This window comes from Mesoplodon densirostris, chromosome 19 (genome assembly GCF_025265405.1).
Source record: "Mesoplodon densirostris isolate mMesDen1 chromosome 19, mMesDen1 primary haplotype, whole genome shotgun sequence".
NCBI lineage: Eukaryota > Metazoa > Chordata > Mammalia > Artiodactyla > Ziphiidae > Mesoplodon > Mesoplodon densirostris.
The window spans coordinates 59,578,932-59,602,144 of record NC_082679.1 but is presented as its reverse complement, the minus strand read 5'-3'; the positions used below and the strand labels follow the sequence as shown (position 1 = coordinate 59,602,144).

The 23,213-nt window shown below is 50.5% G+C and overlaps 1 protein-coding gene across 1 annotated transcript in view; it reads right to left on the bottom strand.

Annotated features, from left to right (window-relative positions):
- Positions 1-23,213, bottom strand: part of PLCG2 (phospholipase C gamma 2) — a 150,219-nt gene that overhangs the window by 26,811 nt on the left and 100,195 nt on the right. The window contains exons 19-27 of the mRNA XM_060083899.1: positions 22,578-22,697; positions 18,106-18,286; positions 16,564-16,635; positions 13,187-13,296; positions 10,379-10,475; positions 8,761-8,827; positions 6,951-7,108; positions 2,319-2,421; positions 599-808 (exon numbers count right to left, since the gene is read on the bottom strand). Coding sequence (XP_059939882.1) covers positions 599-808; positions 2,319-2,421; positions 6,951-7,108; positions 8,761-8,827; positions 10,379-10,475; positions 13,187-13,296; positions 16,564-16,635; positions 18,106-18,286; positions 22,578-22,697 — 1,118 coding nt within the window. The remainder of the gene's footprint in view (positions 1-598; positions 809-2,318; positions 2,422-6,950; positions 7,109-8,760; positions 8,828-10,378; positions 10,476-13,186; positions 13,297-16,563; positions 16,636-18,105; positions 18,287-22,577; positions 22,698-23,213) is intronic.

The window sequence follows — 23,213 nt, the reverse complement described above, 5'->3', positions numbered from 1 at the left end:
CAGGGGATCAGTTGAAGACCTTATGGTTCTGCTCAGTGGAATCCTATGCAGGCACAAAAATACAAAGGAGACTCCTGATAAACAGGTCCTCCAAAGAGGCTTAAATAACCACCAAAGTGCAAAGCACCATGATTAATGCCACCCTTTACATAAAGAAGTTGTGCATGTTGGCTTTTCCCAGCATATGATTATCTCCAGAAGACAGCCTGAGCAGCAAGCCCTCAGAGAAGGATGGGCCCGGAGAGGGGACCCAAAGACAGCCACTGAACACCTGAATCCATTTGCCTGAAGCTCAATTCCTAGACTTTTAAATTACGTGTGTGGATGCACTTCCTTTCTCTCGTAAACCGGACTGACTCCGCGTCTGTCACTTGCCATCACGGAGCCCCTCACACAAGCACCTGGCATGCCCAGCGGTCCCCTTCATCACTCTGTTCGAGGGGATGGGCCTCGCGCTAGCGTGCTGGCCGAACTCTGACAATTCCTAAGACAAACTGCGCGCTCTGGCCACCACATCACACCGGTGGCCCCAGCAGACTGTGCCTGGAATAATGCTCCGTCATCTCAGATTTATTGGCCACCATCAGCCCCCTTTTACCTGGAGTCTGGAAATTGAGCGCCACCATCTGGGAGCCACACAGCCAGAGGCGGAAGGGGTCATAGTTGGAGGAGTCCACCCGCTGTCCCTTGGGGTAAACGCGGGTCAGGCCCTTTTGATTGTATTTCAAGAGATCATTGGGTTTCTGTCTGACGATGCTGTCAGCCTTTGTCTCCACGAAGGAGCGGATTTCTCGGAAGTCGGGGTTTTCTGCACAAACAGAGGGAGTCGCATTTATTCTGTGTCTCGCACATTTTCTTAACGCCTCATGTACTGGCAGGATGTGCAGGTCGTAAAATGAAACCAGGAATCTCTCCCGGATGAGACATTCAAGTGGTTATGAGGATACTGCCATAATTGGTTCTGCTTTGGGCTCTTCGCCTCTGGGTGGGGGGGGGTCCCAGATATTAACAGGGATCCCAGTGTTCCCACAGCCTTTTAGTCTAGGATTACTGTAATTTACTTTTTGTTTAGAACTACCAGAAGCCTTGTACAAGAAACCACAAAAGCAGTGCAGTTACAGAAAGGGGTGGGGGAGATGGGATCAGCAGGGAGGAGGAGATCTGAGGAGTGGAAGGTGTGGACATTGGATCTGGCTTCCTCATCAAAGGTGTTGCAGGCACAAGATGAGTGAACCCAGCGTCTTGGTGGAGGGAGAATTGAATGCTAGCAGGAAGGGATGTGACAGGAGAGGGGATGCCTGCGTGGGTGAGGGGACAATGAATGGGAGGAGATGTGGGAAAACGCAAACAGTTCTTTGCTTGGATGAAGCTCTGCTGCTTCACATCCAGCTGTGGTAGGAGAGCTCTTAGCACGCTGAGCGTGGCCACGTCTGGTTCAGAGCTATGACATCTTTCCCTGCGGGTGGAGGTATGCAGGGACCAGCCTCCCAGGGACCATTAATGCTGAGGTTTAGTACTGCTTCTCTGGTCCTCTGCCTTGGAATTACAGATTCCTAAGATCAGAGACAGGAGTTGCTCAAAAGGAGGAAGAAAATATGAACAGGACCATTATTAGATGAAAGAACTTGCGACTTTGGAGGATTTGGTAGGAGATCCATTTTTGCATCCTTCTGCAGCAGGCCACATAATGGCCCCCAAGGATATTTAGGTCCTGGTCTCTGGAACCTGTGACTATGTTCCTTATATAGCAAAGGGACTTTGCAGATTGATTAAACTGAAGGGCTTGAAAGGGGGAGATTATCTGGCCCTAAATGAAACCACAAAGTCCTTATAATTGAGAGGTAGAGGGGGATTTGACGACGTAGAAGAGAAGGCAATATGACCACAAAGGTAGAGATTGGAGTGACATGGCCACAGGCCAAGGAATGCCAGCAACCATCAGAGCTGCAAGAGGCAAGGAACAGATCCTCCTCTGGAGGGAGTGGGGCCCTGCTGACACCTTGATTTCAGCTCGGTGATACCGGTTTTGGACCTCGGCCTCCACGACTGTGAGAGAATAAATACATGTTGTTTCAGCCACCAAGTTCGTAGTAACTCGTTACAGCAGCAGAAAAACTAATCCACCCTTTAAGAGGGTTTGCCTTCCGAAGATACCAGAAGGGCCTGTTTCACCAGCACCCTCGCCCTGAGGACAAACTGAAGGGGAGGTTCCCCCTTAGCACAGGTAAGACGAGTAGGAAGGGTTTTCACAACACCATACTCAAATGGAATCAAGAGTTTTCACCGAGGCTGGGGGGCAGAGTGATGGGAGACGGTACCTAGGTTGTCCTTGGTCTTGCTGGTCGGTTTGCAGTAGACGACCAGGTCCGAGAGCTCGATGGCGATGGACTGGTTCTTCTCCCAGTACTTCATGTTGTTCTCCTGTGCGGAGCCAATCTTGAGTTTCAGCCCTCAAGCTGGCACCTGCAAAATCCCATCCTCCCAGCCCCTGGCAGGCGTCTCCCTCCCCTGGGTCCCCTCTTCTCTTTGGCCCTCACACAGGCTCACATCTTAAATGCGGTGGAAAGTTCTCCTTTCCCCTGCCCGTCCTCTTACTTTGGAAATTCTCCACCAAGCTGCCTCCACCCAGGATCGGTGTCTAGCTCAGTCTCTGACCACAACTCTCGAGAATACAGGGGAGCGAGGGCTCTTCTTTGTCACCACCCCTCTCTCAACCCTCTGCTCTCGGCCCGCTGCCCTATCCCTGCTCATGAAACCACGCTGTTACAGTTCATCAGATTCTAGTTCTCCAAGCCCAGGACCTCTCTAGGCCATGGCCTCCTCATGCTCACTCGCTGTCCCCTACACCCCACCTCCCTGCAACGTGCACCTCTCTGTGCAAAGGACTCTCCACGGCCCAGGCCACACACCAAGGACTTGGGAGCCACTCGCCCTCGGAGGACCCACGGTCAAATCCATCTCCAGGTAAGGATGGGCTCTCACTCCACTCCAAACCACACAACCCTCTCTGGCCTCACCAACTTCTGACCCTTCCCCCCACTGGCCAAGCGGGGGAACCCTAAAGAGAATATCGTTCACAGATGATAACATCCACCATCTGGGAGGCTGCTTAGCTTCAGGCAGTGCACACGAAGTGCTTGATGGATATCATACCTAAGCCCACACACTCCTGAGAGGTAGAATTAATCTCCACTCTTCCACATTACGGCACACACAGAGGTGGAGTAGCTTCCCCCGGGCTCCACAGCAGGCTGAGACCAGGTGCCTAAGCAATCGGCCTCACCTGTGTTACCACTCTGCTTCGCCCCCCCTACACCCTCAGCCACCAGGTACGGGAGGAGGCCTGTCTGAAAGGCCGCCAGGTTCCCATCCCGGGTCCCTCTGAAGCACAGCAACGACGTCCTGGCCCCTCATCCTGCCGCCCCCATCCTCCTCCCTCCTCTGCAGGTCCATCGGATCCCTTTTCCTTCTGGACCCCGCCCAGATTACTCCTTCCCCAGGACGCCTTCCTGGATAACTCCATCCAGGACTGGGAAAGAGATGCTGCATCCCGCAAGCCTTCCAGAATGCCCACTGCCTCACCCGGTCTTGGCCTTGCACTGTCTCTCGTCCGACTATCCTATGTTGGTGCCTTTCAACACGCGTGTCTGGACCAGTGTCCACACTGAGACACGTCCCTTGGGAGCAGGACCCTGCAGGCGGTGAGTCTTCTGGTGACAGGTGGTGGCTTGGTGACAGGAGCATCACAGTGGTTACAACTGTGGGGACTGGACTCAGGGGCGGGTTTGAAAGCTGGCCCGATTTGCTGGCTCTGCCGACAGGGCAAGTCACCTAGCCTCTCTGTGCCTCAGTTTCCTCAACTGTACGATGAGGCTAACTTGAATACCTAACCTCCTGGAGCTATTGAGATAATTAAAGAAGGAGGCCTCTGCCCTCGCCAATCATGTGGCAAACAAGGGGTGCGACACGGATTGCCCCAGAAATGCCTTTCCGGGCCAAGGACAAGAGCATCCACTTTTTAAACAAGCAGGTGCGGGCACCCGATTTCTTCTGTAAGAATGCCTCCAACTCATGACTGCTGGCAAAACTCCTGGGGCCCAAGTAGACCCTGGCAATGACCAGCAAACAAGCTTTTTACATGAGCTCCGGCAGCAGCCACGTCACCAGGGAAGATCTGAACGTGAAATCTGCCCTAGCTCATCGAAGCACACCCAGCTTTCACCAGCCCTTCCCACACTCCCTGAATGTTCCTGGGCACAAAGCAAGCTGTAGCAGCAAGGCTCAAAGGGCTGGTGTGGGTGGGATGGGCACGGAGCAAGAGACAAAGAAGGTGTCAGCCAGATAGTCTACGGCCCGATGCTGTCAGGGAGACTGAAGCACGATCTAAGCTCAAACCTCAGGTGTTCTTTCCTAATCCTTACGTCAGTTTGGCTTTATCCTCTTAGTACACACTTCTCCCCGCAGGTTATTTGGGGAGAGGAAACCCTAGCAACCACACAGCTCACTTCTGATGACAGTATGCCCGCCTGAAGTAAGGGTGGATTGAGCCAAGCCACAGCTGTGTCAGAGTGTGGACCTCTGGCCTCACCAAGCACAGAGCCATGATGGGTTATGGGGCATCCGTTTTTTCCTCAACCTCAGCAGAAAACAGTATCAGTTCAAGATGAAATACCAGTTGCTACTGCAAACTTGTAGAACAGTTACTCTCCAGACCCACAGACTTTGCCCATAGGCCATCTCAGAGTTTGAAGTCACAACACACTTCATTGGTCAGGCTTTGGAAACTCACTGACTAGATGAATCTTAGTGACTGGCCTTCTGCCATTTGACTGAAAGAAGCCAGAGATGATGTAAAATTACCGAGCCCTGAGCAGGTTCCTAGGGCCTCGGTGAGGAGCTCCTGGCAGTGAGCTGAGAGCACACCTCGTGCTGCTTTCCCAGCGGCAGGATGGATCCACCTTGCTTGTTCCCACACCGGCAAGCCCTGCAGCTGGTTGTGTTCAGAGTGGAACCTTTGTCAATTCTGCTGACTCCTGTTTGGTTTTGTTTTTTAACATTCATGTGAAATGTGATAAGACTAAGCAGATGTAAAAGCTAACTAAAAAGGAATGTCGATCCAAGGCAGAGAACAGCAGCCTTCAAGAGCTAGGCTTGGTTTCAGAAACCGCCATGTGCTGGGGAATGAAGAGGACAACCTTCAAGTGAAGTCACATTTTCCTCCATTAAGAGAAAGGGAGAGAGCCAGGAAGCACCAGGCCGAGGGTGTCATCGCCATGCCACTTCCCTCTGAGCCCCACACTCAGATGGGGCTTGAGTGCCTGAGAATAAAGTCTACAGGGAACGGGGGCTAAAGGCTTCCTCCTCACTAGTGTTTTTCTCCGTTCTCAACTACACGGGCCTAGAATCCCAAATACTAGAATATGCTCAGGACAGTCATGTGCTGGCAAATGGTGCCATACAGATCATGATGACAACCACTCAGCTGACAATGAAAACATACCTAGAAGAAGAAAGGAGGAAATTATCTTTCAAATGAACCCCAGGACAGTGGCAACCCCCTGTGCCTCGGAGCTGTACTGCGTTGGAGGCACCAAGCGCAGATGAGGTGGCCCCACGGGGGGAGTGGGAACAGCCTTGTTGGCCACAAGCTCGTGGTTCATCCCAAGTGACTGATGTGACTGATGTGATGACATGACAGGTCTTGCAAAGAATAAGGACCCGTATGTAGGGCCTCTGACTAGATTCTGGGATGGGGGAAAGACAGCAGGCCCTGCCAGGGAGGGTGCCCATCTGAACAGCTCTCTGCACAAAGTCTTCTAAAGAAGAGGACTTTACTCCAGGGTGTCGAAAGGATGAGTCAAGGGGCCTCTGGAGACCACAGACTGGCCAAGGTGCAAAGTCCTCCCCAGGGGGAAGAAAAAATCAAGCCAAGTACACTGGAGGAGGGAGACTCATCAATTATAACCAGAGGTCAGAGGCATCCAAGAGGTCCTGAGAAAGCCTTAAAATCAGTCCTTTGGGTCAAGATTGGCCATAGAAGCCACTGAGTACATGGGAAACCCTAGAATTTCTTCCCAGTTCCGTGGCCACAAGAAAGAGAAGACAGCACCTTGCTCCATCATCCAAGACACAGCAACACTTCCCCATGTCCTCCTGGCATGAAGACAACGTGATGATTAAATCCTGTGGTGACCTGAGCCCTTGCCGTGTGTCAGGCTCTGGGCCAGCACTTTCTATGCATCATCTCCTTTCATCTTGTGAGTTGGGTATCTGGCTCCTCATTTTACTGACAAGGAAACTGAGGCCCAGAGAGGTGTGGTTACCTGCCCAGGGTCCAACCCTGCCAGGATGCAAACTCCAGTTGGCTTAATTCTATACCTCCTGTTCTTACCTAGAACCTCGCCCTTTTCAAAAGACCTCCAGACAAACCCTAATGCTCCACTGAGGATAAACCCTCAAAAGCTCATTCCCATCTAGACTGGAAGTCCCCCCCCACAAGGATACAAACTTCTGGAAGGAAAGGGCTGTGTCTTGTCGATTACAGTATTCCCAGGGCCCTTTCCAGTCCAGAGACGTGAGCTCAGTGAACGTGCACTGGAAGGATCCAGGCTGCTTTGAACAGTATTTAGAAACAAGAAAACGTTCCAAATGAGGAAGGCAAAACTTTCCTGTTAAGACACACAGGGCCCAACAGGCCCCAAACATCAAGGGGGCCTGCACATACCGTGAGTCTTCAAAGGTTCAAACCAGACCCAGCTCCGCAGGTGGACCTCCAATACCCATTTCCTCTCCACAGTGTCATGTTGTCTGAACACCCCCTCTCTGCCCCCTGAACTCTGTGGGGCCACTGGGCCTGCTCCTCTGGCAGCCCAGACCCACCCCACCTCAGCAGAGTACCACAAGTCTGAGAATACCAGGCCCACCTGAGCCCAGGTGAGCAAAAGGCTTACCTTGGTGTCGATCTTCCAGGTGATCTCCCGGATGCTCTGGAACCACTCAAACAGCTCCTCCACCTTGTCTGTGGCAAACTCCACCGGAGGGTCACCCTGCTTCTTGGGCTCCAAGATAAGGACGAAAGGCTTCTGGTTCTTCCCGTGTGGGGCTTTTACTTTGGGAAAGGATAACAAAAGGCCTCATCAGCCTGTTTGAAAGCCAAAGAAGACCAGATTTCCACTTCCCCAGGCCACTTCTCTTATGACCCCAACCCAACCATCATCGTCAGTCAGCGCTGACTGGGACGTCTACCTTGTATCAGGTAGCAGTCCATGTCTTAATGTGCAGTTCCTGTGAACGTGACCTTATTTGGAAATGGGGTCTGTGCAGATGTGCGGAAGGACCTCAGGATGAGATCGTCCCGGCATTTTGGGTAGACCCTAAATCTAGGAACCAGTGTCCTTCATCCGAGAAAGGAGAGGAAAGTTGAGGCAGAGACACAGGGGCATCAGCGGGCCATTGAAGATGGAGGCAGAGACCGCAGTGATCAGCTTAAGCCACGGACCGCCAGCAGCCGTGAGCAGCTAGGCATGGAATAGGTTCTCTCTACAGGGCAAGTATTTTCTGGAAAGAGAAAATGAAGGCTACGAGAGGAGAAATTATCGGCCAAATGATATCATCAACAACGATCTCTGGGCTCTCACGTGCCAGGCACTGCTCTGTATCTTATTTAAGTCTAATCACAGCCTTTTGGGGTGCTATTCCTGTTCTGCCCATTTTACAGGAGGGGAAACAGAGACTTGTTGAGGCAGGGTGAGCCATGGACGGCCACCGAGCTGGTAGTGGCAAAGCTGAGGCTCAAGTCAGACCTGACTCCAAGCTCCCTCCTCATCACCCTGAGCCACGTGCCTGTGCAAGTTCGTGGCAGGATGACACAAAGGGTGACAGCAGGGAGGGCACGAGCCCCCAGTGCCCCAGATGCAGCTTGTCTGACGACTCGCAGTGGAAGCCCAGGCAGCTTCTGTGGTCACTATGGGGCTTGGTTTTCTCATCTGTGAACTGGAACTGGAACCAAGAATCCTTTGCCTACCTGCCTAGGCTAGTGGACTGACAGACTGCAAGGGGCATGGAGGCCGGCTACTGAGACGCAGGCTGCTCAGAGAAGAAAGGTGCTCTGACTTCTTGCCCAGAAAGTCTCTCCTCACTGCCTTCAGCTCCTTCGTCTGGAAGCTGCTATATGCTTCACTTAAAAGGCCCAGGAGGCACCACGCAAGTCACACCCCTGCCACCACGGTTGAGGCTGTGGGCTCCCTCGTGCACCAGACTCTGAGGGGGAGGCCAGGTTTCCTGACGCCCAGCTGAGCTGCCAGGAAACTGCAGCTCCGAGAGGGGAAATAACAGGCCCAGGGTCTCGCAGCAACTGAGAGGCGGAGCTGGGCTGAGAACCAGACACCCCCAACTCTATGCTCCACTGCAGCCCAGCCAACAGCTCAGGTCCTCCTAGAAAAGCATGGGAGACCCAGGCAGACCCCCGCAATGAGGACGATGATGCTGGGAATAACAACAGCCAACAGTAGTCCAGCACTTAATATATACGCACCCGGGTATATAATAACACCAGATGATAGCACTGTATGGACGTTAAAAGCATAGCAATCAAGATGTAAGATGACAGTCATTGACCAGCTTGGCCCAATACTCAGCTTCAGCATCCAAGTCGAAGCTAGAAGGACCCAAGACAGCTGACTCCCTGTCTGGAGCGGTCCTGAGGCCAGGCTGGGGGGAAATTTGGGTGGGAATCTGGGCTGAGACCATGTGTGCACATACCAACATTATAGGTGTTGAGATCCAGTATTCCTCTGCAAAGAGACCCTAAGGGATTGTCTTCAATAATCTGTGAAGAAACAAGACATAACTCACATTCGTCTTAAAGGGAATAATGAAAAGATAACCAGTTTCCAAAGCACACCGTTTAGCAAAGGCACTGCCTGTGGAACCGTTTAAAATGCATTTTCATTACAGGCTACGTCCACGGGGAGAGAGCTAAATAACGAAGCGTGTTGCTGATGGGGACCCAGCAGCGAGCAGGCGCTGGCAGGTTCAGTGTTTCATTTTCCAATCTGTAAAAAGGTGCCTTGTGAATTCCAGAGCAGGTTTCGAAGCATTTCCATGGATCTGGTTTCAGAAACACCCTAGACCCTTTCTTCTGACATTATCAGGAAGTGAGACTGGCCTCCTTTCCAAGCCCAGCTCAAGAACCTCTGTGGCTCCCCGTGTCCTATGGGAGCAACACCTAAGCTCTGCAGTCTGCCCTCAGGGCTTTCTGGGCACTGCTCAGTCTTCCAGCTCTTCCTCTCGCGCACATTTGAACCATCCCAGGGGTCAGGTGAGGTGGGGAGTTTCCTGGTCTCGGGAAAGCTGGAAGAGCTGTGTATCTGACCATCACGTGTACTACACCACCCCTCCCCCAGGCTAATGCCGACCGTGCGGGTAAAGGGCAATGCGGGATGGACACAGCTGGGGAGCCGGGGGCGTTCACGTCTCTGCCTCAGGCCGAGCGCAATGAACAAAACTGTGTTTCCACTACCACACCTTTGCTTAGGCTATACCTCCCACCTGCAGATCCCTTCTGCTGGTCTCTGGCTGCTGAACTCTAACTTAACTTTTTTTTTTTTTTTTTTTTTGCGGTACGCGGGCCTCTCACTGTTGTGGCCTCTCCCGTTGCGGAGCACAGGCTCCGGACGCACAGGCACAGCAGCCATGGCTCACGGGCCCAGCCGCTCCGTGGCATGTGGGATCCTCCCGCACCGGGGCACAAACCCGTGTCCCCTGCAGCGGCAGGCGGACTCTCAACCACTGCGCCACCAGGGAAGCCCTCTAACTTAACTTTTAACACTCAAAGGCCTCTTCCTCCATGCAGCCTTCCTAAAGTGCCCCGAGTCTCTTAGAAGAAAGTCTAAGATGCCAGCCTTGGAGCACTGCTGTCACACTGAAAGTAGCTGCTCTTCGAGCCTTCTGCGCAAGAGGCAGAGGGGAACAGAAACCAGGTTTGCAATGTCACCAGGAGGGCCTCGACTCACCTTTCCCTTGGGCCAGCCTGCTTACACCAAGCACATTCTGAATGTCAGGCTGGCCAAACGAAATGTTGTATTCGCAAGCCGCTTTAAGCAAAGGACATGGCCGTGGCCGTTTTCACTGCAGAGGGAATCCTGCATATGCAAAGCCTTCCAGCCCAGCGCAGCCTGATTTAAACCTGACTGTCTTGTCACAGTGACCGTCACCCACAACTCGGGGGACAGTCCCAATTTCCCCGTCACTCTGCTGTCCCTGTTCAGGAGCTCCTTGGGGAACACAGGACAACGCATACAAAACGTGGAGCTGGCTCAATGGACCCCCCAGAGCAGGATCAGCGGGTCCCTCCCTCTGATGAATGATGGAGACTCACCTGCTTTTCCAGCCCCTCCGCGTCAGCTGTTGAAATGTCTTCAACGTAATTGGACGGGAAGTACTGCTGGATTCTGGTTCCGTAGTCTCCTTTCCACCTATACGGAAACACAGAGAGATCAGAGGGCCTTGGCCGAGTGGTGTTAATGATCATCACTGCTCACTAGCTCCCAGCCGATGGGGGAGGGGGAAGGTGGCAAGTGACTGAGTGTCCAGAGGAGGGGGTCATTATCTGTGACAGCGGAGCGTATCAAACGGATCCTCGGCTTTTTTTTTTTTATCAGCAGTGAGTGCTGGGGGTCACGTCCTCCCCTTACCATGATCCTAGTGTTTGGTCAAAGCCACCAAAAGTCAAAAGTTTCAGTGCTTTAAGTGGACATCAGATGCCATACAAGACGAAAGCTCAGCTCTAGCGGAGGCCCAGCCCCCTTTCAGGGAGGGCTGTGAATTTAGAGACAGGGGTGGGATAAGGAAGGTTCTGGAGCCAGACGGCCTGGAATCAAACCCCGTTCCACCACCAGCTACGAGGTGCTCTGTGCCTCAGACCCTCCATCTGTACGTGGGGATCATCCCAGTGCCTCCCTCAGAGGATTTTATTGGGACTATATGAGTTAACATACACCACAAGCTTTGAGTAGCACCTAGTACATATTAAGCGACCAACAGTGTTGGTTCTTGTTACTCAGCTAAAATCGTGCCCCCCACCCCTGACCTTCCCACCTCTGTAGCAACACTAATAACACGAGACATAATCAACTTTTGTACGTGTCTTGATTCAACCAAACTGGCGGCACCTCCAAGATGTGCTGCCAGGTCCGGTGCCTGGACATGCAGGGCTCCTCCTCCAACCCCTCTTGTGGGCCACTTTCTGCAGCCAGGGGGCTCCTTCCAGAATGCCCCTCTGACCCCACCATACCAGTAGCTCCCGAGGCATTCAAAATTAAGCCTAGACTGTTCAGCCTGGCAATCAGAGCCTGGAATGCTATAGCCCCAGGGGCTCCTGGACCCTGACTCCTACCTCTCTGTGACTTGAACCTGATATTCATTCCACACCACCTGTGGCCACCTCCCCCTGTGGCCCTGCCATGCTGTCTAACTTCTATGCCTTGGTCTGTGCCCTTTATAGCCAGCTTGCCCCTAACCATGTAAGACTCAGCTGAGGCCTTCCTCTTCCAAGGAGCCTTCCCCGACTGCCACCTAGGCCAAGTGCTCCTCCTCTGTGCTCCTTGGCATCTGTCCCCACAGCTGTCAAACCAGTCCGCGCCTTATAGTTAACTTAACAGTTATACATCCGTCTTCCCCTGTACGTGAGACCTTTCTCGGTCTTAATCAAATCTATCCTCGGGGGCACTTAACAAATGTTTGTTAACCTGAATAAGCAGAGAGGACTGACTGTCCCACGACCTGGCGGAAACACAGAATTGCCAGTTGTGAGCCTGTTTCACACTCTTTTCACCTTCATTTCTCCAGACCTATCTCCGGCAAAGTCTGGCTGTATTCAGGGCGACTGTATGGACCATTTGCCCAGAACTGAATGGTTTATACCTGTGGTCCAGATGTAGTATCAACAGCGCATTCCCTCCACTCTAGAACGCATCCTGGTTTGAACCACAATTATTTGGTCCTTTAGTCTGGGAGGATGCAAAAAAATGTGGTCTGAGGCAGACATCCCACTAGGTGGCAATACTGTCACCAGGGAGAGAATAAGAAATGAGGGGACCTCAGCTGGGCATAAGGTTTACCCTCAGTCCCTCACTAAAGGCACTTATTCCAGTCTCTTAACTCATCTTGAGACAAGATCTCTGGGGATCCAGGTAAGAAATGGGTTGGAAAGAGGGGGTTCTCCAAATTAAAAAAACAAACAAAAAGAAAGTCTGAACACCTCTGGATCTAGCACATGAGTAAGTAAAAAGTGTGGCCTCTTGAGTCAGAAGGCCTGGCTTCAAATCTCAGGCTGCTGTGTGACCCTGGACAAGGTACTGCACTTCTCTGTGCCTCAGTGTCATCTGTAAAATGCGGGTAAGAACAGAACCAACCTTATAGGATCACTGTGTGCATTAAATGAATTATTTCAAATGAAGTGCTTAAGACAGTGCTTGACAGTGCTCCTTTCAGGCTGCTATTCAGATTTCTAAGTCAGGTCCAGCTATCTTGCAGGAGGGAGAGGTGCCAGTTTTGTGAGGCACTTGAGTCTCTGCAAGTGCTCATGGTTATGAACAAGTCCTTATGGCTCTAAGGTAGGAATCATCCCATGAACCCACTTGCCTAGGAACCCACTTGCCTAGGGAACCTATGGATGGGCAGAGAATTCTTATTCCCAGGTGAAAAAGGGGAAGAGATAACCCTTAAACACCCAGGTGCCTTTGGCCTAAAAATGTACCTCTTCAATCCAGGATGGGGCCACTGCATAGCGCATGGCACTAAGCAATAGCATAAGAATTTGAATTTAAAATAATGCACAGGCTTGTGCTGTTTAGTAGCTGGACCTTGGAAAGCTTCATTCACTGCATCTATAAGTGGGGATAATCATAGTCCTAACTCTGCAGGGTTGTAACAAGGATTTGGTTAATGTATGAAAGCAGTTAGCATAGTGCTTGGCACACAGACCTCAAGAAATGGGAGCTGCTATTATAATTAAAATAATACATAATATGATGTGATGATATGATAAAGGACATGATAATTGTTATTGTTATTTATCCACTTTTCTGAATAGAGCATGCATCAGTCACCTTCCCACAGAAAGTACAAAAGGTCAAAGCCAGCCCAGAACAGCAGATAAAGGGGTCAGAGCTCCCCTCAGCCTTACCAGCCCCCAGGCTCCTTGGAGACATTGTGGATGAGGGCGCCACGGCAGAAGCTCAGCTCATCGCTTCGCTTGGCTTTGTAGTCATACAGAGCTTTCACGGTTCTCTGAGGCTTTCAGGGAAAACAAGAGGGTAAAGGTCAGGCCAGGCAACATGAGCAGAAGGAGGCGGCTGCATTTTCTGGCACATTTGGTGCTTTTCAAAAGAGAGGGAGGCTTTAGTCCATGGTTACAGCGCCATCTGCTGGTGAAGGACTGGCATTGCCAGGGAGCCACAGCCCCGAGGACGTATACCAGGGAGTGGGGATAGGAACTGGCCTAAGTCAGAGCCTAGGGCACCTCAGAGTGAGCCAGTATTGCTCGATTTCCTCAACAAGGAAAGGATATGCCTTTCACATTAAGCCACAACCTCCTCCTCTGAAGTCCTCAGGGCCTGTGCTCCCGGAAGTCTGTCCTCCCGGAAGTTCAAGCTCAACACCGCTTCTGGACATCCCCAAGTCTCACCAGCATTTTTACCTAGGCCAGTGATCCCCTAACTAGGATGCTGACATTTTCCAAGAGTAACTGAGGTGCTTCTCCATGAAATTCACCAAAAGGGGGTCTCTGCACTGGCAGAAACAACACAGAACTTAGGACAAAATTCCTCTTCAGTGAATTTGCTTTAATGCCAGCTGCCTGGCAAGCATAAATCAATGACAAAATGAACACCCACACACACAGCAAGCAAACACTAACAGGAAAACCTCAGAAACCACCAGCCTGTTTAGATCAGCAGCTGCCCCTCCCCCAACCCAAGGAAATGGGGATGGGGATTTTATAAGGAATCCATAAAACTGCTCCTCAGAGCATGGGCTATGGAGTCAGACACGTGGGTTAAAATCCTTGGTTTGCCCCTTCCTTACCAGCTATATAATCTTGAGGCTCTCTCAGCCTCAGTTTCCCCATCTGTGAAACAGGAATTAAAACTTTACATACTTCACAGGGTCATTGAGACTATTAAATGAGATAATGCATGAAAGGATAAAAATGACAATAGCTAGCATTTCTTAGTCAAAGCCCTGTTCTAGGCCTTCTATCTATAGTGTCTCTTTTAATCCTCACAACAACCCTAACAGGTAGGTAAGCAGTAGGAGTATATCCTGTTTTACAGATGAGGAAGTAGAGGTACACAAAGAACCTTGCCCAAAGTCAACCAACTGGTAAGTGACTGAGCAGAGAAAGAACCCATTAATATGAGTTACTGCCATGGTTCGTGATGTTCCATAAGAAGCAATGTGGGTTTTACGAGCTTTGCCATAGGAACCTCCAACCAGAGCTTTCGCCCTTGACTCCCCCACCTGCAAACAGTGCAGGCTCTACCTGTGCATCCTGCTTCAAGGGCAGACTTAAGGACCAGAGCCACATCTTTCCCCATGAAATTCTATAGGTCACTGCCAGACTCCAAGGCCACAAGGAAGGTATAGCCAGTGGCAGAGGGGGGTGCCATATAATGGCTTCCACAGGAGCAAGTCTCCAGCCTGACAGATGGCAGGAGAGGTCCTCATGTCAGGTCCCTCATGAACTAGAGAAATGAACCACCACTGGATGACGAAGCAGGCATGTGGCACAGCAAACTGGCTAAGAGTGCACTCCAGGGAGCATCCAAATCCCAGCTCCACACCTTCCTCAGCAATTATTCAACCTCTATGTACCTCAGTTTCCTCATCTGTACAATGGGCACAAAAATGGTCCCTAATGCCTGGGGCTGTTACGAGGACTGATGAGCCATCATGTGCTTAGAACAATGCTCACTATGTGGTCATCAGTATGTGTTAGCTGTTATTACTGATCTAATCACTCCAGTTTTGAGAGCTCATTTAAAGGACATAAAGCAAAAGAGACCAAGCCTCACAGGTGAGGAAGTTCAGTTTAGTGTTAATGAGAAGAGCACAGCCTAGAAACAACCCAAATGGCCATTGATGGGGACACAGCCAAATGGGCAGTTACCCAGAATATTCTACAGCATAAAACACTGTCTTTTTAAGTTAAAATTCCAGTCCATGTACTTCATCTAAATTTCTTGGCCTACCAGGTTAAACAAAAATGGTCATTAAGTAGCTTAGCAGTGGAGAAACTCAACCTGTGGCCAAGCAGCAGGTGAACAAAGCAGAATAAAAATGGCAGGTGCTGGTGGTGGTGACTATAACATACAACTCCATGCGGACAAAGACCAGAACGGACAGCACACCCAGAAATGCAGCTACTGCATTAGGATGGTGAGACCAGGGCTGATTATTTTTCTTGCTTTCAAAGTGTTTTTTTTTAATTGTTACATCATTTTTTCAATCACAGTAATAATAATTTTATTTTGAAGCACTCACCATGGTCTGGAAGCTTGCAATGAAATTCTGCATACAATCATGTTTTACTTGGCTCACTTAGTGTAGGAAGACTTTCTCTACAACTTGGTTTAGTTGCCAGGATTTTATAATGGGGAGATTTCACATCAAACATCCAGATTACTGGCTTGTCTTGAGAAATCAGAAGACCCAGCCTGATCTCTGGAAAGGCAGCCATCGACTCCTAATGGGGGGCGGCTGCCCTTGAGATGGGCTGTGTGTCCCCAGTTTACCGTGGCCTCCACCAAACCCTGACATGAGGCCATGTCATTCTCATACCCAAAGCATCTGTCACTTCTAATAAAAGTTTTTGCTATTCAGCCAAGTCCCCTAATGCCTTTCACACCCAGTTCCATTCACCCACAACTTTTCAAGACTTCACTTCTTGCTGAAAGGGATTTGCATTGGCCAAGGATTATAAGTTTAAACAAATTTCTCTCTGGATTTCTAAAGAGCCCACCAGCAGGGCCCCTTCCTAAGTGAGAACTGTACACTAATCATGTACCAGATACCCCCCCAAACAGAAAATTCACCACCGTTCTTCCACTGCAGGCTCAAACTAAATTTGAGATGAAACCAGGAGCTGCAGGCTAACAGTAAAATCCAGGCCCACCTGCATGAAATTACACAGCAGCTGGGGTGGGAATGTAAGATACCGTATGCACTGCAAAGAGGTCACTGAACCAAATGGAATTTATGAACACCATAGGCTCAGTCACTTAGCAAGAAACATTTGAAAGACTTTTAATTAGAAGCTGTGTGGCCCAAAGGTGGTTCATCAAACTTCAGAATTTTAGCAAAACACAGTCACGTTTGGATGGAATTCTATTAACCTCTTCCGTGAAACTAGATGTCGTATTGTCAATCATCATTTTCTTCTCAAAAAAACATTTTGGGGGGCCAAGTTTTCCAAAATGCTCCCTCACCCTCTTAACTGGGGGGTGGACCTCATGTCAATCTAGTGACTAAGAAATAGCGTGAATTGGAAGTTCGGCACTGTACCATGGAAGGATTGATTTCACTGGGATCCACATACATCCTGCTGACGTCATAGAGGGAGTTTATATCTCTTTCCTGAAAAAGAATAGAGAACAATAAATGGAGCCATCCAAGCTCCCGGGACAGCCCTTACTTAGAACAAGGATGCCAGGCATCCTTGTGGTTTCCTGCCCTCTAGTAGAAGAGCTGAAACCTCACAATTTACTCACCTTGCGGGTGGAGACAGTAAAAAGCTATTAAGCTCCCCAAAACTTGGAAAGTTTACCCCAAAATGAGAGCGGCCCCCATGTGGGCCTGCGCTGTGCCAGGCACTGTGCTCCTTTGTAAGAAAACAACACACACCCTGAGATCCAGTGGTGTGCTGGAGCGAGAGCTCACCACTCTTCCTGACCGCCGCTCAACGTGGGCAGCTTGACGCTGGCCACCGTGGGAGTATTTACACCACAGAAATTGGCAGATGCCACAAACCAGGGCTTCGTTGCACAGAGAGGTGGGTAAACCTCCACCAGCACACACTGAAGGTCCCTCCTGCCCTTCCTCTGCCTCTCACTGGCCTTTAGCCCCACCAGCCACATTTCTGTCTCGTGCCCGCCTGCTTCCCCACTGGCTCCCCCGGAACTGGTCTCCTGCACAGCTTCTCGGCCAGTCCGCTCCCTGGGCTCCCTTCTCACCCTCTGCAGGAGGCCTGCTCCCACCTCTGTGGCCCCAATCTAACGAAGTGCCCCATCCCTTAGCACACCATCCTGTTTTCTCTTCTTCACTGTAACTCACCCTGCCCAGTGTGTGTGTGTCACCCAGCTCCCTTTTCTAGAGCCCAAATTTCCCAATGCCGACGGTGTTCCACCATACTCCCAGTATCTAGAACAGTTCCTGGCACATGGTTGGTGCACAGTAAATCTCTTTTCAATAAGTTAATGACTCTGTCTGATAGGAACTGAGACATGGTAATCAGATCGGCTGCCTTCTCTGCTCAGAACCCTCCAACGGCTCAGAATAAAAGCCCGTGTCTCACAGTGGCCCCACACCACGCAGTTCTAACCTTATTTAGTGCTGCCCCCGCCCTGGCTCACTCACCAGCCACAGCAGCTTCCTTTCTGTGCCTCAGGCATGCTCTCACCTCAGGACCTTTGCACTGGCTGTTCTTTCTTCCTCATAGCTGCGGGCTCCCTCCTCCACCTCCTCTTGTGTCTGCCCACATGTCTCCTTGTCAGCGAGATCTTCCTGAGCACCCTTGAGAAGTGCAGCCCCTTCCCCATCACTCTATCCACTTATCCACCTGCTCAGTGTGTTTTTCTCCATAGCACTTATCACCCACCAGCTGATACATGCTCTGTATATATTTTTAAATTTCATTTGTTGTCTGTCTCCCCTACGCTAGATTGTAAGAGCCCAAGGGCAGGTCTTTGTCCACGCTGTGCAATTTTGGACGTAGAGCCGTGTGGGATACATGTAAGTGCTCAAGAAAGGTTTGCTGAATGAACAAACAGATGAATCGTAACCTCAGACAAGATATTCCACCCAATCTCGAGCGAGTCAACCACCTACCATATTGTAGCGCTCCAGGAGCTCGGGGGTCACAGGGTAGCGCAGTTTCATCTTCCGGTAGAGTGCGTGCTTCTCGTAGTAGCTGACCAGCTCCACGAGGCTCTCGAAGTAGGCGGAGGTGCCCAGCACGAAGTGCCGCCCGTCCCGGTTGATGCGACAGTGCTTCACCTTGCCCCTGGCCCTGGGGGGAGACCACATGGTGCTGACATCCTGGCAGCCAGACGGTGGCCACATAAGCCCACCAATCAGAAACAACCTAGTCATCCATCCTAGGGGACCAAATAAATGAAGAGCACACAGCCCTCGCGTGGAATACAATGACGTAGGTCTTTGCAAAACAGATACAGAAGAACCGGTACCTCAGAAGAAACACTTCAGAGTGACTCAACAGCTATGGCTCCTCTGGTCCTTCCCTTCCTCCCCAACTACAGGACTTGACTACAGACCACCCCAGTGTCCAGATCAGGGCCAGCAAACTATGGCCCACAGATTATATCCACCCCCCCCTCCTGTTTTTGTAAATAAAGTTTTATTGACGCACAGCCACGTTCATCTGTTTATGTACTGCCTGTGGCTGCTTTCACTCTGCAACGGCAGAGCTGACTGAGCAGCTGCAACAGAGACCATCTGGCCTGCAAGGCCTAAAATATTTATCCTTTGATCCTTTGTAGAAAACATTAGCCCATCTCTACTTGAGAACTCTGGGACTTGATGCCCAAATCCTTAAATCTTATCTTTAGTGGCCCAACTAGTGCACAAATGGAATTTTTTTTTCCAAAAGGGGAAACAAATCTTTTATTTCCTCACCTATTTGAAACAAGAGGCAGAAGAAAATCCAAAAGAGAATAGAATCCTCAGTCTTACTAGCTTTTATCAGCAAGAAGAGAAATATCTGTGAAAGTAAGTTTGACCCTAACTTTACAGCCAAGAGCATCTTTAAAACTGCAACAGAAATAGTTACTATGCTCAAACTACTTATCTTTTAAAAATTTTGCACCTTAACAGACATTTTTTACGGTTTTAAAAAATACATCCCGGGGCTTCCCTGGTGGCACAGTGGTTGAGAGTCCGCCTGCCAATGTAGGGGACACGGGTTCGTGCCCCGGTCCGGGAAGATCCCACATGCCGCGGAGCGGCTGGGCCCGTGAGCCATGGCCGCTGGGCCTGCGCGTCCGGAGCCTGTGCTCTGCAGCGGGAGGGGCCACAACGGTAAGAGGCCCGCGTACCGCACAAAAAAAAAAAAAAAAAAAAAAAAAATCCCGTTAAGCCATTTCTTCCAAAACTCCTATTTAAAAAAAAAAAAATGCTAGGAGACTACTTCTTCAGTAGCCTACAGGCAATGATGTTTTATTAAATATTTATTTTAAAAAAGAAAAGAAATACTGCTGAGTAAAAAAAACAAGTTGCAGAATGAAACTATAGTATGATCCTATTTGTATTTTTTTTAATGGAACAAAATACCACTAACAGAGTGGCGCTATATATTTTCCACAGGTACATACATATGTATGTAAAAAAAAATTTTTTGAGTCTTGATGGAGACACCAGTTACAAAAGTGCTTTCTGCCCAAACAAAGATTGAGACGGCAAAGACCACGGGGGCTTTAGCTTTCACTGCAGTATCTTAAGTTTTTATAAGGCTAATATACTTACGTAGTGAAAAATTAATTTTAAAACTTTATACAAAAGCTCTACAGGGCAGGGAGGCTCTGGGGTACTGAGGTTAAGAGCATCAGTCAGGTTCTGGCTCCTTCCCCAGGTAACCTCCCTGAGCCTCAGTGTCATCATCCACAGATCTGGGGATGCACAGCTTCTGTCTCAAGGTGAGTGTCAGGACCGCTGTCCGTTAGGTAACCCAGGGTAAGCCCTTTGCAATGTGTCTGGCACCCAGAAGAAACTTAAGAAATGAATGGTTGGGAAAATATAAACAGCCAAGTCAAAACTTCCCTGGGAGACAGAACAATCAAAAGGGGAGAACAGGGCTGGAGTAAGAGCTGTGCTTTCCAGCCTCCCGGACTGTGCTGCTAGGAGCCAGTGAACACTAACGCCTGAGGGCTTAGCTTCGCGATGAAGCCCCTCATCCCACGGAGGGGCGCCTCCCACCCGTCACACCCGGAAAACAACCTCGTCTCTTTGCGTGCATTTGAAAGCAGACACTTCCCTCCTGTGAAAATCTATACAGAAGGTCAGTATATGTTCCCAGGGCCTAGAAGGGTGCCTGGTACAGAAGAAGTACCCCCACAAATATGTGGGGGGAGGGAGCAAGGAAGACGGGGAGTCACTTGTGAGTCCTGTGATGACACCTCTCATCCCCACCAGACCACTGGCCTCATGGGAGCAAGGTATGGGCTGTTTTTATCACTCCTGAGTTTCTAGACCTGACACATAGCAGGTGCTTATCAAACATTTATTGATTCCTAAAAAAGAAAACCTCCAGCTCTCAGGGTGCCTCCAATCTCATGGGGAGGACACATGTGCAAGCAGAACACGGTGGATGTCTATAAGCTGAGTATCCATCTGGGAGCCCCCGCTTCATCCACGCATTTCCAGTGACCCCAACCTCATCGCCAGCTTGAAGGTGCCCAATCAGAATCAAGTCACCAGGCTCAAGCAGGGGCCAGTGGGAGCACCTCACAGGACTCATCCTCTCTGTGGACACTGCCCTGGCACCTCAAGGTAAAGTGAGAACAAAGCCAATGGAGCGTAACACCGAGATGCTCAGAGGTAGTCTCCTGTAGGTCACAGACGAGGCTTGTATCCGAGTGTGTTGGAGGCCAGTTTCACCTCTTGAGCATCTCAGCCTGTAGCCACTAAATCCCCACCTTTTTTCTTTCAGCCACTGAGTTTGGTTTCTGTCCCTTGCACCCAGAAGCATCCTGACTGACGACAGACTATAGCGCAATGCGACCCCCAACACCCAGCCCAGTGCCTGGTACAGCACAGATTCAATTAAACACATCCAACTCCCATCCAGGAGAAGCAGACACCATAAAGAGTTTGGGGGAAAAGAGCAAAGACACCCCTCTGTTGGCAGCACAAAGCACAGAAGAGCCATGCTGGATGGAGCTGGCACACAGTAGGTCCTCAGTAAACAGCAGTGATAATCACCATCACCCCCCAGGAAGGCAGCTCAGGGGTAATGGGGGATGGGGGCAAATCCAAACGCCCTGAGGGGCAGACTGAACAGGAGCCAAGGGGGACGGGTGAGGGCAACAGGAAAGGAAGGGCAGGAGCAGGCTGGCACACCGGGGCCCCTACTGTGCAGCCAGTAGCCACCTTCACCCTGGGCAACTGTGGGCCCAGAGCTTCCAACTCCTTCCATTTTTCATAAGAAGCAATCTGAATTTCCAGGTAAAACTTCTCAGTTTTTAACATCACCATGCAGGCTGAGCAAAACACCCAGAGGCCCAATGTGGCCCACAAGCCTCTTGCTTAGACCTCACAGTAAAGCACGCAGGCTTTGGAGGAGGACCCTGAAACCCTGACTCAGCCTAGGATGAGGCTGTATGGCTTTAGACAGGTCAATTAACCTCTCTGGGCCTCCTTTTCCTTACTTGTAATAACTGGATCTACCCCTCATGGGCTACCGTGATGGCCTCAAAGGCAGCCCAGTGTCCCAAACATCAGTTAGGAATTCAATATCTGGTAGCCAGCATTCTATTACCATCATCAAGAATACGCAGGGAGGGCTTCCCTGGTGGCGCAGTGGTTGAGAGTCTGCCTGCCGATGCAGGGAATGCAGGTTCGTGCCCCGGTCCGGGAAGATCCCACATGCCGCTGAGCGGCTGGGCCCGTGAGCCATGGCCGCTGAGCCTGCGCTCCGCAACGGGAGAAGGCACAACAATGAGAGGCCCGCGTACCGCAAAAAAAACCAAAAAAAGAATACGCAGGGAAACCCTGAAAATGGGGAGATGGAAGGAAAGTATGATGCTTTTGGTAGAAACTGGAGGAATTGGGCATCTCGGGGTAGAATTAACATACAGAACCACCGTCCTAGAAGTGGTTGGTCCATACAACCTTCCCACTGGCAGTGGGGTGTCAGCTGTGGATGGGAGAAAACAAGAGCTAAAACATCACCCATCTGGGTTGCCAGGGCTGACTGGGTTCGAATTCCAGCTCCACCACTCGCGGACTGCATGTTTCAAGTAGGTTATTTAATCTCCCTGTGCCTCAGTTTCCTCCTCTGAAAAGTAGGGATCACAGTCATGCTGACCCCACAGAGTTGTTGGAAGATGAGATGAATTAATATAAAACACAATGCTCTTGAGAATACAGACCGGTGCCCAGCACACTGAACGCACACATCAGTGTAGTCTGCTTTTGCTCTTTATGATTGTCATCGTTGTGGTTGACACCCTGGGCGGAGGACACAGAGCTCAGCCTCCGCCTGCAGTTCCCCCTTTGTTCTCCACACCTGCCCTTCCCAAGCCGTCTCTGCAGAGCACACAGTGGGCTCCAGCCCGTGCACCTACCTGAAGGTGATGGCGTAGGAGTCGGTACCTTCCCGCTTCCGGATCAGGAAGGCCCCGTCCCGGGGAACCCGCATCAGCATGTCCTCCGCTTCTCCACGGCTCAGCCCGTCATAGTACCACCTGCAGCACAGGGCCAGGAAAATGGCCAAGGGAGAGGCCGCTGAGACTGGCAGCAGAGGAGGAAACGGTGGGTTCCCGGGATGCCTGAGACACGGCCCCGGAACCCACCACGGAAATTACACAGTGGGCCTCCTCATCCAAAATCACCTCTGAAGACTGCAGTTTTTAAAAAGATCACCCAGACACAGTTTGGGTGAAGCGTTCATGTAGTGGGTCTGCTTGGAGCATAAGCGAATAAATCAACTTACATCTTTACCACCACCCCCCAACCCACCCCCCCGACCCAAGCATCAGAGGGTGGCACAGTCACCACAGTGTCTCAGAACAGCAGAGGCAGAAAAGATAGGGAATAGGGTTTTAGGTTGTTTTTTAAAGATGTGAAATAGCAAATTTTAGGGCAATCCATTTGAATAAGGACAAGAAAAGTAAAAAAATAAAGGTGCCATAGCTACATGGCCTCCTGTGAAATGTGCATTTGAGCAGCCTTCTGCTTAAAAATTACTCTTTTCTTTTCAC